Source organism: Eubalaena glacialis, chromosome 13, assembly GCF_028564815.1.
Source record: "Eubalaena glacialis isolate mEubGla1 chromosome 13, mEubGla1.1.hap2.+ XY, whole genome shotgun sequence".
NCBI classification, from domain to species: Eukaryota; Metazoa; Chordata; class Mammalia; order Artiodactyla; family Balaenidae; genus Eubalaena; species Eubalaena glacialis.
This window is the reverse complement of record NC_083728.1, coordinates 59510043-59526651: the sequence shown is the minus strand read 5'-3', so window position 1 is coordinate 59526651 and position 16609 is coordinate 59510043. Positions and strand designations below refer to the sequence as shown.

At 58.8% G+C, this 16609-nt stretch overlaps 2 protein-coding genes across 6 annotated transcripts in view; one reads left to right on the top strand and one right to left on the bottom strand.

The window, feature by feature from the left end:
• Window positions 1–256: 256 nt before the first annotated feature.
• On the top strand, window positions 257–5667 carry UBALD1 (UBA like domain containing 1). Of its 5 annotated transcripts, none has more exons than XM_061209170.1 (4): window positions 257–495; window positions 1169–1319; window positions 3866–3928; window positions 4251–5154. In XM_061209170.1, exons 1-4 carry the CDS (start codon window positions 376–378, stop codon window positions 5060–5062), a joined length of 1146 nt encoding a protein of 381 aa, XP_061065153.1. In that variant the 5' UTR covers window positions 257–375; the 3' UTR covers window positions 5063–5154. The 5 variants fall into 5 exon arrangements, with proteins under 5 accessions (XP_061065153.1, XP_061065152.1, XP_061065155.1 ...); XM_061209169.1 differs by having other exon boundaries at window positions 1154–1319; XM_061209171.1 differs by lacking the exon at window positions 257–495 and adding an exon at window positions 3370–3505 and having other exon boundaries at window positions 1297–1319; window positions 4251–4699.
• Window positions 5668–8174: 2507 nt separating this feature from the next.
• Window positions 8175–16609, bottom strand: part of C13H16orf96 (chromosome 13 C16orf96 homolog) — a 72428-nt gene continuing 63993 nt past the window's right edge. Inside the window, exons 16-20 of the mRNA XM_061209852.1 lie at window positions 13852–13932; window positions 12774–13027; window positions 10744–11678; window positions 9019–9211; window positions 8175–8769 (exon numbers count right to left, since the gene is read on the bottom strand). Of these exons, the coding sequence (XP_061065835.1) occupies window positions 12810–13027; window positions 13852–13932 (299 nt within the window). The 3' untranslated portion in view covers window positions 8175–8769; window positions 9019–9211; window positions 10744–11678; window positions 12774–12809. The remainder of the gene's footprint in view (window positions 8770–9018; window positions 9212–10743; window positions 11679–12773; window positions 13028–13851; window positions 13933–16609) is intronic.

Here is a 16609-nt window from a genome sequence, read left to right as displayed (position 1 = left end):
TCGGGATACTGGGGTCTTGGTAAATACCCTGAGGCTGCGTTTGCGCCCATGCACAGTGTCTGTGGCCCCCGTCTCCTGACCCCCGTCAGTTCAGTCACGGGCCTGGGCACGTGCCCGTCCAGCTTTTGCACACAGTAGGCGCCCAACGCTCAGACACACCTTCGGCCCCAGCCCGGCCCGCGGCTCGCGGCGGAAGCGGCGCGGGACTACATCTCCCAGCATGCCCCCCGCGGCCAGGAGCGAGGCGAGGCTCGGTGAGTCAGAGCCGCACAGTAAATATTTGTATTAGCCGGAGCCGGCTCGCTAATGGTGGACGCGTGAGGCGAAGGAGCGCGCGGCGGCGGGAGGCCGGAGCGGGCAGGCGGCGGAGGCGCCATGTCCGTGAACATGGACGAGCTCAAGCACCAGGTCATGATCAACCAGTTCGTGCTGACGGCCGGCTGCGCAGCCGACCAGGCGAAGCAGCTGCTGCAGGCGGCCCACTGGCAGTTCGAGGTGCGCGGCCGGGCTGGGGCCGGGGCGCGGGTGTCCGTCCCGCGTGGCTACGCGTGTAGTGGGGCATGTGCGAGCCGGTGTGGACACGTGCCGCGGCGCGCTCGGCCGGGGTCGGTCCCGCGCCCCGGCGGCCGGGCCGCAGCGCGCACACGCGGCGTGCGGGTCAGGCCCCGCGGCGCGGCCGCGTCTACGCGGCCCCCGGAAACGCCGCCCGCTCGGGGTGGGCGGGAGGGGCAGGCTGCCCTCCCCGGCCCCGAATCCCCGCCCCCCAAATTCCCAGGCGATCGGTTTCGGGGGCCCCCCTTTTTGTGCGGGTAACGGCCAGGGCGGGGCGGCACCGAGGCCCAGACGGACAGACGGGCGGGCGGCCGGAAGGAGAACGCCCCAGGCCTGGGCCGAGCTGGGCCCACGCCGCCCCCGCCTTGGGAGCCGCGGGTTTGAGATAAGGGAGCCCCGAGCCCGCGGGTGGAGCCGCCCGGTGTGTGTGGGTCTCAGGGTCTGAGGATCTGCGTGTGGGCTGGACAGCTCGGCGGCGCGTGTCCACGTACATGTGCATTTGTATTTACGCACGCGCCACGCTGCGTGTGGACATGTTGGCGTGTGTGTGTGTGTAAACACGCAGTCCACCGGGGCGCGGGTGCGGGGTGTGTACCCACAGGTCGCCGTTTTGCAGACGGTGCTCTCGCGTGCGCACACGTGTACAGGTGTTGTGTCGGAGCCCCTCACTACAGCTACGTGTGCATCTGTGTACCCTGCTCCAGAGGCGTCACCAGGTGCTCTTCTCTGTGCTGGCCGGCGAATCTACTTGCACAGTGCATGGCATGGTATACACGGTTCAGTAGCTTCTAGCTTTCAGCCAGCTGGGCAGGAGGTGGGGCTGCCCCAGCCTGGCCCCCACCTCCCCAGGCCTCCCTGACCCATAGGGCACTAGTGCCCAGGGCTTGTGCTGCCAAGAGGCCCCCTGGCCTTCCCTACTCTGCCGCCCCAGAAATAACCCAGGATGGTATCTAGGGATGAGGCCAGAGCCCCTTGAGCTCTTCCCCTCACGAGTGTAAGGTCACAGCCCCAGCCAGTCTGTAGAGTCTGTACCCAGTCCAGGCTTCAGAGCGTCGTTTCTAGAGGGGGAGCGAGCTCAGGGAAGGTATTTGGGCCGTAGGAGGGACAGGGAGCCAGGGTACTCTGGAGTTCAGCTTCCTGGGGGTGGGATGGGGATCAGAATTGCTGCCCGAAGGTTGGGACAGTCTGGGGAGGCAGTGGCCTGTCCACCCAGGGGAATCCTTGCTCACTTTCCTACCAGAGATCTCAGGGGAACCGCTAACCCTGTGGTGGTCCTCACATCACAAGATGGGAGGCTTCTTTGTCTCTCTGAGCAGGTCCCACCCTCTGGCCTCAGTTTCCTCAGCTGTACCTGGGGCGTGTGAGTTGACCTCTAAGGAGTGAATGGCCAGCCCCCCTTCCAACCCCAGCAGCCCCACCCTGCAGGAAGCTCCCTAATCAGCCCGTTTGTCTCAAGAGCTGGATGTGGCAAAACTTGCAAAACCACATTCATGGCAGTTTGCTTGAGTCCCACATCTGCATACACGGCTGCCCCGTCTGCCTGGGGCTGGGCAGGCAGGTGTCCGGTGGGAAGCGGCCCTGCCTGTCGGCACTCTCAGCCCAGCCCACAGAGCCTGGCACCAGCCTGGCAGTCACTCAGGCAGCACGGGTTGGTGTCACTTGGTCACAGGACTTGAAAATGTAACTTTGAAAATGGAAATGCCTGGGGAAAAACTCTGATCTCAGGAGGGGCAGGAGCAGCTTGCAGACGGGGGAGCTCTGGTGGCCCCCAGGGTAGGAGCCCTGTGCGCCAGGCTCCCTGAGTCTCAATTTCACCATGTATAAAATGGGGAGGCGGATAGTAGGGAGGTCTACTTAAGGTAAAAATGGATTGTGAACATCCAACCCTTAGATCTTCCTCGGAGTGAGTGGGGTTCCTTGTGGTAAACTCCCCTCTGTGCCCTCCACCCCTGGCTGGCTGCACACTTGGGCTGAGGGCTGGCGCAGCAGGAGGCCCTGTTTTTGGGTCACACTCTCTGTGATTCAGGTGTTAATGGGGACAGAAGGCTGCTGGGGGAGGGGGACCTGTGTGCTTTAAGGTTGGGGGTGCTTTAGGAAGGCAGGAAAAGGGCAGCCGTTTCTCCCTGGAATCCTCACACACAGCAATGGCCTTCAGAGTTGCCGTTGGGGGAGGAATGGTTTGGTGTGTCCCTTGAGGCTCCTGGGGGTGTGTGTCACAAGGAGGTGCTTAGAGATCAAGGCCCTCCCCCCAGCTCCCACACCCATGTTTGGGGACACTGGGGTAGGGCATCTCCAGCAGGAAATTCCCAGAGTAATTCACTTGAATTTACTTTAATAATAAAACCCCTAGGGTAAGCCCTAGAAGCCAGGCTGGCTTTCTGGTTGTGTTGGGAGTGGGGGAGGGGCTGACAGCGCTGGGCTGTGGGGTGGTGAGCCCGAGGGGGGAGCCATGGAGGGCAGAGCTGCTCGCAGACCCTTCACACACTTGACGGGCTCCCTCACCCAGCACTTTCGCAAGAGCAGCTGGTTCCTTTATTTTCCTGGACGCCTCTCCTGCAGGGGCCAAACCAGGACACACCAATGCCAGCGGAGGCCACCCTGGGGCCCCTTCCCCCAGCCCCCCAGGGTCACTAGAGGAGCTTGTCTGACCCAGGCCAGCTACCACCCCCTTTTCCACCCACTTCTCACAGTCCTGGGTGCAAACCCCACTTCAGCCTTCCTCCTGCTCCACCACCTTGAGAACATTACAAGGAAGGCTCAGGTAACTGGACAGGGGTGCAAACCCCAGGCCATCCGACTTAATTCCGGCTCTTCCAGCTGGACCGTGGATCTCAGGAGGTCACTGCTGCTAGGGAGGGGAACCTGCAAGCCACCTAGTCCCGTCTCCCTGTGGTGCAGATGGAGAAACCGAGAACCAGGGCAGGGTCCCTTGGCCAGCCTAGGAGAGGAGCAGGTGGGTTACAGACTCTCAACATCTGGGTGCCTTTGCCGTCCTCTGGCTCATAGACAAGGAAACTGAGGCTCAGGGAGGAGTAGGGACTTGCCATCCATGGAGTTGGTGGCAGTAGGGCTAGAATCTGCCAGAGGCCTTTCCCCATGAGACAGGCCCCCATGTCAGGTGAGCTGGAAGCACCTGGCAGCCAGGTGGCAGGCAGTGTCATGAGGGTCCTCCCCACCCACCAGACCTGCCCAGAGGTCCACAGCGCCTCTTTGGGCTGCGGCGAGGGTTGAGGGATGACAGGCCTGCTGCCTCAACTTGCCAGGCCAGGGCCACAGGGGTCCTGAGGGTAAGCGTGGGCCTTTCTTCCCGCAGACGGCCCTCAGCGCCTTTTTCCAAGAGACCAACATCCCCTACAGCCACCATCACCACCAGATGGTAAGTGTCCCCTGCAGCCCCAGGGGCAGCCGTGCGGGGCTGTCCTGGTGCGGGGCAGGGGGAAGCCACCCAGGGCCAAGGACGGTGCAGTGGCTCTTGGCCACAGAAGAGCCGCTGGGATGGGACTCCTGGGAGCCTGGCAGAAGGCACAGTGGGCCAGCCCGTCTCGGGCACCACACCTTTCCTCTGTGAGCTCCTGGCTGGTGGACCGCCTGCAGGGTGGGGTGCCTCCAGGGAAGGGGCATGTGTCTCCTCATGGGAGCCCGGGGCCCTTCCAGAAAGGGGTGCTCACCCCTCCCTCTCTGTTCCTCTTCCCCCACAGATGTGCACTCCAGCCAACACCCCCGCCACGCCCCCCAACTTCCCCGATGCCCTCACCATGTTCTCCCGTCTCAAGGCCTCCGAGAGCTTCCACAGCGGAGGCAGCGGCAGCCCGATGGCCGCCACGGCCACGTCGCCCCCGCCGCACTTCCCGCTCGCCGCCACCGGCAGCTTCGCGGCACCCAGCTGGCCGGCTGCGGCCTCACCCCCAGGGGGGGCACAGCACCACCAGCCACAGCAGCTGCCCCTGTGGACTCCGGCACCCCCTTCCCCGGCGTCAGACTGGCCGCCACTGGTCCCCCAACAGGCCGCCTCAGAACCCAGAGCCCACCCTGCCATGGAGGCCGAGAGATAAGGGAGGCCCCTCCCCCCTCCCGGAGGCCAGAACCCCGTGGGGCGGGGGAGAGGACGTCTCTGCGGGCCCCCTTCACCCTCCTCTGTCTGCACCCCGATTCCCCAGAGCCCTGGGGGGGAGAGACCGGACCCTTGTGCCAGTACACAGGCTGCCCGCATGCGTACCCAGCAGCGCGGGCCTGCGGCACCCAGCTTTCATGGATTTGGTTCAGAGTCGTCTGGGTGCTGGTGGACAGAACCTCAGAGAACAAGCAGCCTTCCCCCGAGGACTCACCTGCCCCACCTCACCCCAGGGGGCTGCGGAGCTCCCCGGGGCCGGTGGGCCTAGATCCCCACCCTCGGGAATGCAGAGCCTTCTCCGCATGTGTGCGTGTCGCTGTGTCTGTGTATTTATATGTATGTCGCTCTTCGAGAAGCAACCTAGTTTATGGGGCAGCTGGACTTTGCATGTTAGAGTGAGCCCCCTCTCCCCTTGTCCGCCGTCCCTCTCCCCAGGGCCCTGCCCCTCTCCCCTGCCCCCTGGGCAGTCAGCCTTGCTGTTCCCTGCAGAGAAAAGGATTGTGGGAAACTCCAGGACTCTTCCCACCCATCCCCCAGCGCCTGCCTGCTGGGGCTGCCTGCATGCTTCCCCAGAGCCCGGGGGTACCCCATCCCCAGTTCCTTTCCCCCTTTTAACAAAGGAGAAGAAAGAGTTCCAAACCATCACCAGGCTCTGTGGTCTTGCCTCGTATCCTAAGCTTTGCTGCCAGCTGGCCCTGTGTGGAGGGGGAGGGAGCCAACGGAGCCCAGAGCAGGGGCCCACCCCCCAGTCCCGCCTGGCTCCACACCGCTCCTGTCTGTTGCTGTCTTTTCAACCACAACATGCTCTGGAATCTTCCTGCCCACCCCAGCCTTTTCCCATGAAGTTAGTTCCTGCCCTGTGTTCCCAGAACCCCTGCCTCTGTCTGCTTACCCTTCCCCCTGTCCGACTGGACAGATCCCGACCTCCAGGGCTAACAGCTGCCTTCCGGTCTGCCTGGGTTTCACAGAGGACTTTTCTTCCTGGCTTAGGGCCCCAATGACTGGCTGCAGGCTGGCCCCTCAGCCCAACCTCCAGCAAACATGCTGTGTGGGCAGGGCCCTCCCCTGGGGAGGCACAGGCCACAGCACCCGTAGTAAGATAGCAGGCTTGGATGCAGAGCCCGTGGGGGCTAGCAGCAGGGACCGGACAAGGCTGAGCAGTCTAACCCGCAGCTCAAACCTTTGGTTGCTGAGGAGACGAACCACTCGGGCAACAGGCAGTGGATCCCCGGCTGCTACCAAGCCAGGCTGGGGCAGTCACCTGTTCTTGCTCCAAGGGAGAAGCCAGGGCGCCCCACTCTGTCCTGGGCAGCCTGTACCAGTGGAGGGCATCCCTGGGGCAGCTTTGGGAGAAGGTAGCCTCGGCCTCGCACCCCTTCGTGAGGAGCTGGAATGTGGGAAAGGAAGGAGGCGGGGGGCCTCGGCAGCTCTTCACTGGCAGACCTTACTCCCTAATCCGGGAGAGCCTCCCGGCACTCAGCCCTCTGTGGACGGCGTCTGGGTTGGGGAGTTCTATTTTGGAAGGTCTCCTGCTTGACAGGTGTCTCAGCACCTGCCATCAACAGTCCTGCTCTCGCTCCCTAGGGTTGCCGTGCTGCCACCCAGCCTCACCTCTGCCCTGTTGGAGCCTGGACAGGCTCTGCGGACCACTGTCTGTCCCTGCTTGTCACTGAAGACTGACCGCGGCGCCCCTGCTCTAGCTGTTGCTTATGTCCTGGAAGTGTGTCCTCACCTTGAAGCCCACCCTTCTAATGGCCTTCAGAGGGGGCACAGCCCTGCCTGGGGTGCCTGTGGTGAGGGGATTGCGGGATGGGGCAGGATGAGAAGGGGGAGGCTGCCCTAGGCCTCCTCAATCTTTACTGCAGCTTCTTCATCCTTTTGGATGGAAGACAATTCTCAGGGAGCTGCCACATCTCCCTCCAAGTGTAGGAAAAATGGTTTGTAGAGACAAGTAAGTATTTCGGGGTTATCTGTAACATGGGGGTTATCTGTAACAGTGTGCCTGAGCTCCCCAGCGCGCAGATTACTGAGGTGGCCGTATGCGTTGGAGCCACACAAGACGGTGTACAGTCCAGAATGTGCACTCAGGCTACCCCCAGGCGGGCCCCTGGGTGGCCTGTAAGTGATCCACACCCTCACTACTCAAAGTGTGGTTCCCAGACCAGCGGCATCACCTGGGAACTTGTTAGAGATGCAGGACCTCAGCCCCCAGCCCAGATCTACTGAAACAGAATCTGCTTCTGACAGGATCCTCACATGCCCAGTGGACATTCAAGGGTGAGAATGTCCCAACCTGACCAAGCCCAGTTCTGTTTCTGGGGGCCACCACGGGCTGGGCCTGGAGGTCCCTGGTGGTCTCATTAGGGCTGGCAGGGACTTGAGGTTCCTGTAGATCCAGCCCTTCCAGCGTGGGCACTCTAGACATCGGGGGCTGGGTCCTTCTCTGCCACAGGCACATCCTGTGTGCTATGAGATGTTGAGCAGCATCCCTGGCCCCTTCCCATGAGTAGATGCCAGTAGCAGCCCCCAGTTGTGACAACCAAAAATGTCTATACGCACAGTGAAACATCCCCTGGAAGCAAAGTCGCCCCAGTGGAGAGACCCCACTCTGCCTGTGGTTCCGTAGCTGGCTGCACAGCATGGCCTCCAGGGAGCTCCCAGACCCCACGGCATCAGAATCCCTGGGGAGGCCCTGACAGTAGTTTTAAACATTCCCCAGGATATCAGTGATCGACTTGTGAATATACTAAAAACCACTCAATCGTATACTTTAAAAACTGTATGGGGGCTTCTCTGGTGGTGCAGTGGTTGAGAATCCGCCTGCCAATGCAGGGGACACGGGTTCAATCCCTGGTCTGGGAAGATCCCACATGCCGCGGAGCAACTAAGCCCGTGCGCCACAACTACTGAGCCTGCGTGCCACAACTACTGAAGCCCGTGTGCCTAGAGCCTGTGCTCCACAACGAGAGAAGCCACCGCAATGAGAAGCCTGCGCGCTGCAACGAAGAGTAGCCCCCGCTCGCCGCAATTAGAGAAAGCCCGCATGCAGCAACAAAGACCCAACACAGCCAAAAATAAATAAATAAAATAAATAAATTTATAAAAAACAACTGTATGGCATGACACTTATGTGTCATAGCTGTTATTAAAAGTAGAACGGCTCCCGGGTGATTCTGATGCAACACAAGCCCCTCATGGCAGCTGGGAGCCACCAGACTCGTGACCCTCCAGCCTGCAGAGCACAAGGGTCCCTTGGGTCCTTGAGGCAACTGTTCTGGAGGAGGGCCCAAGAATCTGATTTCTCTCTTTTTAAAATTTTTTTAATAGACTTTATTTTTTAAAGCAGTTTTATTTTTTTAATTCTTTTTTTTGAATTTTATTTATTTTTTATACAGCAGGTTCTTATTAGTTATCTATTTTATACATATTAGTGTGTATATGTCAATCCCAATCTCCCAATTCATCCCACCACCACCACCACCACCACCACCACCACCTTTCTCCCCTAGGTGTCCATATGTTTGTTGTCTACATCTGTGTCTCTATTTCTGCCCTGCAAACCGGTTAGGAATCTGATTTCTAACAAGGGCCCCAGGCACAGCGGGAACTGGAGCAGGAGGGGGCAGAGGGCAGGGCTGGAGCTTTCCAGCAGTGCTGAGGCCCTGCCAGGTGTGAGCATCTGAGCATCTCTCAGGCAAGCAAAGGGGGCAGGAAAACTCACTCAAGGGGGGGGCTAGAGGTGGGCCCACATAGATGCCACGTGACCCAGAACTCAAGGGCAGCACAGAACCAGGAACTTCAATTTCCCCAAACCTGGAGTCTCAGAAGCAAAACTGAAGGAGTCAGTAACCACCTACTACACGTTCAAGTGTAAACTGGCTAAAAAGCAAACCTGCTGATGTAGGAACAGAAGAGTCACATTTACAGCCATCCTCAGCTGTCCACCTCGGGCACCTCCTAGGAGCTGCCTCAGCAGCATACAGAGAAGACCAGCATTGTCACCTCAAAAGTCCAGCCTCTGGGCTTCGTCACCACTAGACTTGAGCTCCAGATTGCTCTCTTTCCAAGATTCCATTCTGAAAACACCATTTGCATCCATGAGGTTGCTGGAAAGAATGTGATTGGAGCTCTCATTTCTGAAGAGGGGACATGGCAGCATGTGGGAATGGAGGCCCGGCCTCCCCAGGTGACAAGCGGTGGGTGGGCCCTTCAGGTCTGATGTTAAATAATCAGGGCATGGCTGTCTTAGGGGTTTGCAGATTCACAGGCCTCTGATGTGTGCTGTTGGGCTTGATTTGTCTGCCAGCACTTTGAAATCAGGAGAGTTTACAAGAAAAGCCTCACTTCTGGCTTACCTTGGAAAATTTGTAATATCTGGACCAAGTTCCCTTAAGGCCACATATGGTTGAAGCTGACCACCACGGTGGGGACATAGCCTGTCCCTGGCCGGCCAGCCACTCCTCTGGCCACCATGGACATGTGCGTGTCCAGCGTCTGTCTTGCGTCTGCTGGAATCTCTGAAGGGGATTTGCTCTTCATCAGGAGCATCTGTGGAAGTAAATGTCCTGCTCTGTGGGGTGGCAGGGTGGGGGCTGGAGACCTGGGGGAGGTGGTGAATGGAGGCTCTGAAATGCTTTCTGCGGGCAGGCAGGGCTCCTCCTTCAGAGCTTTAAAGAGAAGGGCTTGTTCTGAGATTCCCTTGGATGAAGGTGGATGCTCCCAGGGCCGCTGAGAGCCCCCAGGGCTCTCTGGGAACACACCGTGGCCGCTGCAGAAAACCACGCTGCTCCGGAGACTGGCCCCCCAGCCCAGTGGCGGGCAGGGCTGTTGTGGCCCTGGAGGTCTCTGAGGGGCTTTTTATAGCAGGACTCATCTGAAGACAGATGAGGGTTTTGACTCCAGCCCCCTCCGCGGGAGGGGAGGGGAGGGCCCACTTCCTGGAGGCCTGTCAGTGGCGCAGCACGAGGTGCTGGGAGCCTGTTGGCAGAGTCCTGCTCTGCTTTCTGGGGCCATTTCTCATCTCCTGGGGAATATGAGGTGTAAATATTGGGGAGCTCATTTTCTATGGATGCTGGGGTAGCCATGAGCAAGAGGAAGAAAGGGGAGAGAGAAAAGCCCCTCTCTGGAGGTTGTGTGTGTGGAGGGTCTCTGCCTAGAGCTCCCAAATCCGTGGAAAGTCAGGGGTCAAGCCAGCCAAGACGGTGGTGCCAGGGGGACCTGTGTGTCCCTAAGAAGTCCCTGCACAGAATGTCCTCCCTCCAGTGCCTCCTGGTGGCCTGCTTTTGGGTACTGGTGGTGCCTTTTACCAAGGCAGATCATCTTGTTTGGGACACGTTTGCTGTCGTCAGTTGTTCATACCTTAGGGTTAATGAGTTTGTGGTCTTTGAAATGAAGAAAATGTTCAGTGACCCTTTTACTTGCATCGGTGGGTTGTGGGGCTGGGTTTGGGGGTGCAGAGCAATCACCACGCTGCACCTCGAGGCAGGACCCTCTGCTTGGCAGCAGGCATCTCATTCGTGCCCCTCATACCAGGCCAGCTCACATGCTTCCCTCTCCACATGACCGATTCATCTCAGTCTTTTGTTTGTTTTGTTTTGTTTTGGCTGCACCACACGGCTTGCGGGATCTTAGTTCCCCGACCAGGGATCGAACCTGGGCCCTCGGCAGTGAAAGCCCGGAGTCCTATCCACTGGACCACCAGGGAATTCCTTCTCGGTCTTCAAACTGCAAGTTCCAGGGATCCCCTTCACTCCCAGGCAGACCAGCATGGTTGGTCACCCTACTCCTTGTCCAGCCTGGCCCTGCCACTGTGTCCCAGGCCAGGAGCTGTGGTCCCCCCTGCAGAGGAGGAGGCTGGACCCAGGGCCTCCAGAAATTCCCACTCTACTGACCCCATCCCCGGTTCTGTCTGCTCCCCAAGCACCTTCCCCTGCTGGGATAGGGTGGGCCACCCTTCTGAGCAGCAGCCCCAGGAGTAGGTGCAGTACCTCCCTCCCAGCTGCCAAGACCTGCAGGTCCCACCCCCGGGGCTAGAATAGGCGAGCCTTGTCCTTGGCAAACATACTGCCTGCACCTCCCACCTGGGATCAGGCCAAAGGTTGGCTTCCCTACCAACCCCCACGGGGGATAGAACTGTCATCTTCAAGATGGCTCCTGGCTGGCTGCAGTTGGGTTCATGGTTCCCCAGCGTTCAAAGCACCCAGGAGGCCTGTCAGTATGCAAATGGGTACACAGTGACCTACCTGGGTCTTGCTCCTCGCTCCCTGGGCTGCAGGAACCCACTCAAGCACTGATTCCATTGGTAAATCTGAGAAATGGGCTGGGAAGGCAGCTACGAGGGGCTGAAAGAGCAGGGCTTGGATGCCTGTGGTTCCACACATGTCAAGGCTGCAGGAGACAAGCCTGACCACACCTGGCATGGGCGCGTCCCCAGGAGCCCCCACCTCTCCGTCTGCCCGAGGCCAGGCCACACCTCCTTTCCCTGGAAGTTGGACCCCTCATACCTGTGTACAGCACCCACCCAAGAAGTACAGCCTTCTGGGCAGGTGGGCGGAGAGCTAAGGCCTCATTGTGTGACCCTGGGCAAGTCACACCACTGCCCCTCCCACAGGCCCGTGATCTGCCCACCACACAGGACCAGGGCCACACGGGGCGCTTTGCCACGGGGCGACCGACGTGATGGGGGAGGGGAGGTTTGTTGTGATTCTCTGCTGAGACTCAGCCACGGTGGTTCTGGACGGTGGTTCTGGGAGGCTGACCCTGGGCTGGTGGCCCGAGGAAGGACTGGCAGGTCCACCCACCCATGTGGGATGGGCAAGGCCTCCCCTCACAGAGGGCATGGGGCCAGTCACCCTCATCCACAGTCAGAAAAGTGAAAGATTTTATTCTGGGGAGAAGCTGACAAAAACACTCATCTGTGATATGGCGGTGGGGCCAGGGCTGCACTGGCCAGTATCCCCCAAGGCGGTGTAGGTCACCTGGGTCAGGAAGAGCTCGGCCTCATTTGGACACAGTCCTTGGAGAAAGAAAAGAGAAGTCAGGAGTGGTTGCAGGTGAGGAGCAGGGGGAGGGGGAGGCAGGGCTGGGGGACAATTGATGGGGAGGGGCAGGCACGCAGCATCCAGGACTCCTTTGGCTGCCGGTCCAGAGGACCCTCCTCCATGCCAGCACCCTGGCTCCCCCAGGGCGGACCCCCGGGCAGCTTGCCCACCCCACTCCCTGACTCACTCCAGGAGCCTCTGGTGGATGTTGGGGGGAGCCATGCCCCAAAACCATTCAGAGGGAAATTTTTTATTTTAGTCTTTGTGGAATGTGATAGAAGTATCAGAAGCACAGAAAGGGTAGAGGGCGCAACTGGACAACCTAGGGGGTGGAAAGGGAGAAAACGTGAAACAGAGGGAGAAGGAGGGACCAGTAAACTGTCCAAGGGGCAGAAACCACGCCAGGCTGCAGGACCCGCCAGGCAGGCGTGAGCAGGCCAGCCTCTGAACCCCAAATCAGGACACTTTGACCCCCCCCCCCATCCACCAAGTGCATAGGCAGTGAGCGCGGGAACCAAAGAGGCAGAAAGACGCCAAACAGGACAGAGCGGCCCTGGAGGATTCCAGGCCCGTTGCTCCAAGTGCCTCATGGATTAGCCAGAAGTAAATACAAACAATCGGGTTCTTTAAATATCCAACTCATAACAGTAATTACTGGTGGGAACAATCAACAGACAATAAAAAACCACGCACGCAATAAAATTTGGTTCCCATGAGAAAATTGGTCCTGGTAGAAATAATGGTCCCCAAAGAAAATGGACAGTGGCGTTAGCTGTAATTGGAACTGATTCTGATAAAATCATTTCAGCAAAATAAAAAGGAAAGTGATTGTTTTGAAAACCACTTTGTGTTGTATTGAAAATTGGTCAAGGAATTAAATTGGTTTAGTGGGAAATTCAATCTAGAAAGCTGTGTTCTCCATGAAACGCAGCATGAGAAGGATTATGTTGCGGGTATTTATATGACAGTTAAAACAGTTACTGGATCAAAATGAGTCCCTTACGGAGACCCTCCCCTAAGTCCAGGGCCCCTGCACCTTCCCCAGACTAGGCTCAGGGCAGGGTCTCCACCTGCTGGGGGGAGGGGGCGACGCTGGCGGTGCAGGCTCACAGCTTGGTGGGCTCCTTGGCGGACTGCATGCCGGCTTGGGACTCAAGGCGCAGAGGCCTTGGGTGCCCGGCAGGCCCTGGGGCCGGCTGGGGATCCTGCAGGGACGGCATCAGCTGTGGCAGCAGCGGCAGGGGAGGCAGAGACGGAGGCTGAGCTGGCATCGTCGGCTGGGGGCCTGAGGCGGCTAAGCCCATGCTGGTGCAGGGGTGCAGGGCTGCGGGGGGGCAGGAGAGACCCATGATGTGTCCCAGGAATGTTCTGGAGAGAGGCTGGCCCGATGGGGTCATCTTCTCCCTTAAGGAGAAGAGAAGCCCCAAGACTGGAAGTGCTCCACCTCTGCTCACCCAGTCCAGGCACCTGACACTTCCTGGGTCTGCGGGGCTGCCCAAGATAAGTGAAACCAGAGGTGGACACAGAAGTGGAGCAGGGCAGCCGAGAGGACACAGGACTTGGAGTCCAGGATCTGGGCTTCGGCCCAGCTCTTGCATTCCCCAGTTCACGGTTGTGCGCCTCAGCTCCCCCACTTTCAAATGGGCTAGCTGTGCCTACCACAGCATCCCGGTTAATGGGATAAGGACTGGGTGAGATGAGAAGGGAGGAAGTGCTTTGTATGCTGTAAAGTGCTCTCAGATGCCTGGTATGTGGTGATGTGACCAGAGGAGTCATGAGCTCAGTTGCCCCCAACTTGGCTCACGGGCCCTCAGCAGAGAGGCCCGAGGGAATGAACAGGCTCCCTCATCCCAGCTCTGCAGCCGGCTGGACCCCAGGGGACAAACACCTGGCTTGGGCCCCAGGGATGGCTCCTGGGCCAGGAAACCTGGCTGAAGGGTAAAGGTGGAGCCCAGGACGGCTGGAGGCCCCGGCCAGGGGGCTGGGTGCCAGGTGGGGGCCACTCGAGGGATCTTCTCTGGCCCAGGTCCGGGCAGGGCAGGTGAGATATGGATGAGGTGGGGTAGGAGAGCCCCAGGCTGGGACTGGGGGCCCAGAGACCCTGCCAGAATCCCAGCTGGGCCAGGGAGTCGGGGGGCAGGTACTCACAGGGGTAGATGGCACCAAATAAGGCACTCGGGCGCGCACCCTCATATGGCCTTCGAGCGGGGGGATGCGGAACCTTCACAGCTTGGTGGAAAAGAAAGGGGAAGAGACAGGAGCTGGTGGGGGGCACTTCCAGGGCTCTGCCCCACCCTGAAGGCCCTTTCGCTCCGGTGGGACCTGCCCTGCTGCCCCCCGCGCCCCCACCCCCTGCCGCCTCTTCACACACCCAATCCCCACCCAGTCGTGCATGGAAGACCCTTCCTCCCTCCCCACCTTTGTGAGTCTAGAGCTTCTAAAGGCTGAGATGTCAGAAAAAGTCTTTTTGAAAGTAACTCAAGGCCAAGGAGGAGAGAGACATTATTTTAGCATGAAAAGATAACAGGTGACGTGCTGGCCAGCCTGGCAGTTCTTCAGCTATTCCCACCAGGACCAGGCCACCACAGTGCCCCACCCCACCTTCCTGGCCTTCATCTTCTGTGCATACACGTTTTTTTGAGGTAAACTTCACATAAAATTAACCATTCAAAGTGAACAATTCAGTGGCATTAAGTGCATTCACAAGGCTGTGCAACTGCCGTCTCCATCTGGTTCCAGAATATTTCATCACCCCCAAAAGAAACCTGTACCCATGAGGCAGTCACCCCCCCATTCACCCCTCCCCCGAGCACCCAGCAACCGCTAATCTGTTTTCTGTCTCCGTAATTTTCCTGTTCTGGACACATCATGGGAGGGGGGTCACACAATATGTGGCCTTTGGAGTCTGGCTCCATCCTTCACTTTTGAACCCAAGGCGTCACTTTCTCCCCGTCCAGCCAAGAGTCACCATGACCGGTCATCCAGACCAGAGACCACTGTACGAGGTGGGAACGTGCAGGGAAAAGAGGCCATGAGAGCGAATATGCAGGAAGGACGGAGTGGGGGGTGGTGGTGGTGTTGGGGGGTCGCAGACGGCTGAGCAGGGCACCAGGTCTGGAGGGGACGGGCCAGGCCTCCCACCTAGGACGAATTACAGGGGCACAAAGCTCCTTCCCATGCAGGACCCCGACGGTTCCTTCTGCTTGGACGACTGTGTCCTTCCCTGGCTGTCTCCTGACCTTCATTTTCAGAGTCCTTCAGACCACATGCTCCACAGGGACAACCCCCTGACCCCAGTCATTCTCTCCCCTATTTCCATGTTTCATCTTTTTTTTTTTGGCCACACCACACGGCTTGTGGGATCTTAGTTCCCCAACCAGGGATTGAACCCACGCCCTTGGCAGTAAAAGCACTGAGTCCTAACCACTGGACCGCCAGGGAATTCCCCATGTTTCATCTTATTCACTTGCTGAACTTACTCATTTCATTTCACCATCCTTCGTGGAGTAAAAACTCTAAGAGGGCAGTAACTTTACTTTGACCTCACCAGGTCTCTCCAGTGGCATCCAAAACACACCTGGCACCAAGGAGGGCTAAGGACTGACCGCCTGAGTGACCAGGGCCTTGTGGCAGCAGGAGGTGCCGTTTAGCTCTCCCTTTAAGAAAGAACTCATCGTTCAGTTCTGGAGAGCACAGGGAGCCGACAGCCTCCACCTGTTAGCACTCGGGGTCTGTTAGCATCTCTGGCCAATATGGGAGCACAGGGCCTGGCCATCTGCTGGGCAGTGTTTGCTTGGAAGGTCCCCACTGGGCTGGCCTGGACTTTATCAGGTCTGCACACTCTCTGAGGGTCTCTCTGCCTGCTCCCTCCCTTCCTCTTCTTTGTTAACGCCTCCCCATCCCAAACCTATTGCATTCCTAACTCTGTCTCAGGGTCTGCGCCCTGGAGGACCCAACTGACACAGGGGACCACACTGATTCCCCATTAGCCTTTGGGATCCAGGTAGCTTGGGTCATGTCCCTTGAACCTGAGCTAGGAACGACCTCCCATGTGCTTTGCAGGTTCGGGGTAAGAGCAAATGCCCAGTTGAGGAGCACTCCCTGGTCCCCACTCTGATCACCGGTTGGCACCTGGATCCCTCCACAGGTCAGAGGTAGGACCTGCCAACCAGCCAACCAGTCAGACTGTCACACTGCTTCCCTCCAAGGTGAGGCACGTGAGCCTGGGATACAGATTCAAAACCAAGACCCAGTGAGGCCTGGGAACCCAGCTCTGAGCCTGCACTCTCCTTGAAGGTCCCCAGACACCTTGGATGCAGAGGCCCAAACCCAAACTCTCCACCTGACCCTAATATCTGCTTCTCCCACGATCTCCTCCACGGCTTTCCCGCCTCTGCAAGAGCCAAAAGCCAAGCAGCTGGGAGGCTCCCGATGGGAGGGGACATTTGAGCCCTGGTAGATGAGAAAGTTTCTCCAGGGATTCCAGGCGGAGCACACGGCACATGCAGGGCCCCAGACGGGGGGGAACAGCCTGGATCGTTGAGAGAGCAAGCAAGCAGTTCTGGGAGGCTGGAGGCAGGGAGCAGATGAGGCTGGGGCGGGGAGTGGCCAAGGGGCCCTGCAGATCAGCCAAGGAGATCGGACTCTGGGGACAATGCACCCCAAGACGTCCCTGCCCTAATCCCCAGAACCTGTGACTATGTCACCTTACATGGCAGAGGGGGCTTTGTAAATGTTATCAAGTTAAGGATCTTGAGATGGGGAAATGATCCTGGATTAACTGGATGGGTCCAATGTAATTGCAAGGTCCTTATGAGGGGAGGCCAGAGGGCCAGAGTCAGAGAAGGAGATGTGAGGACAGACGCTGAAGTCAGAGAGATGCACTTTGAAGATGGCAGAAGGGGCC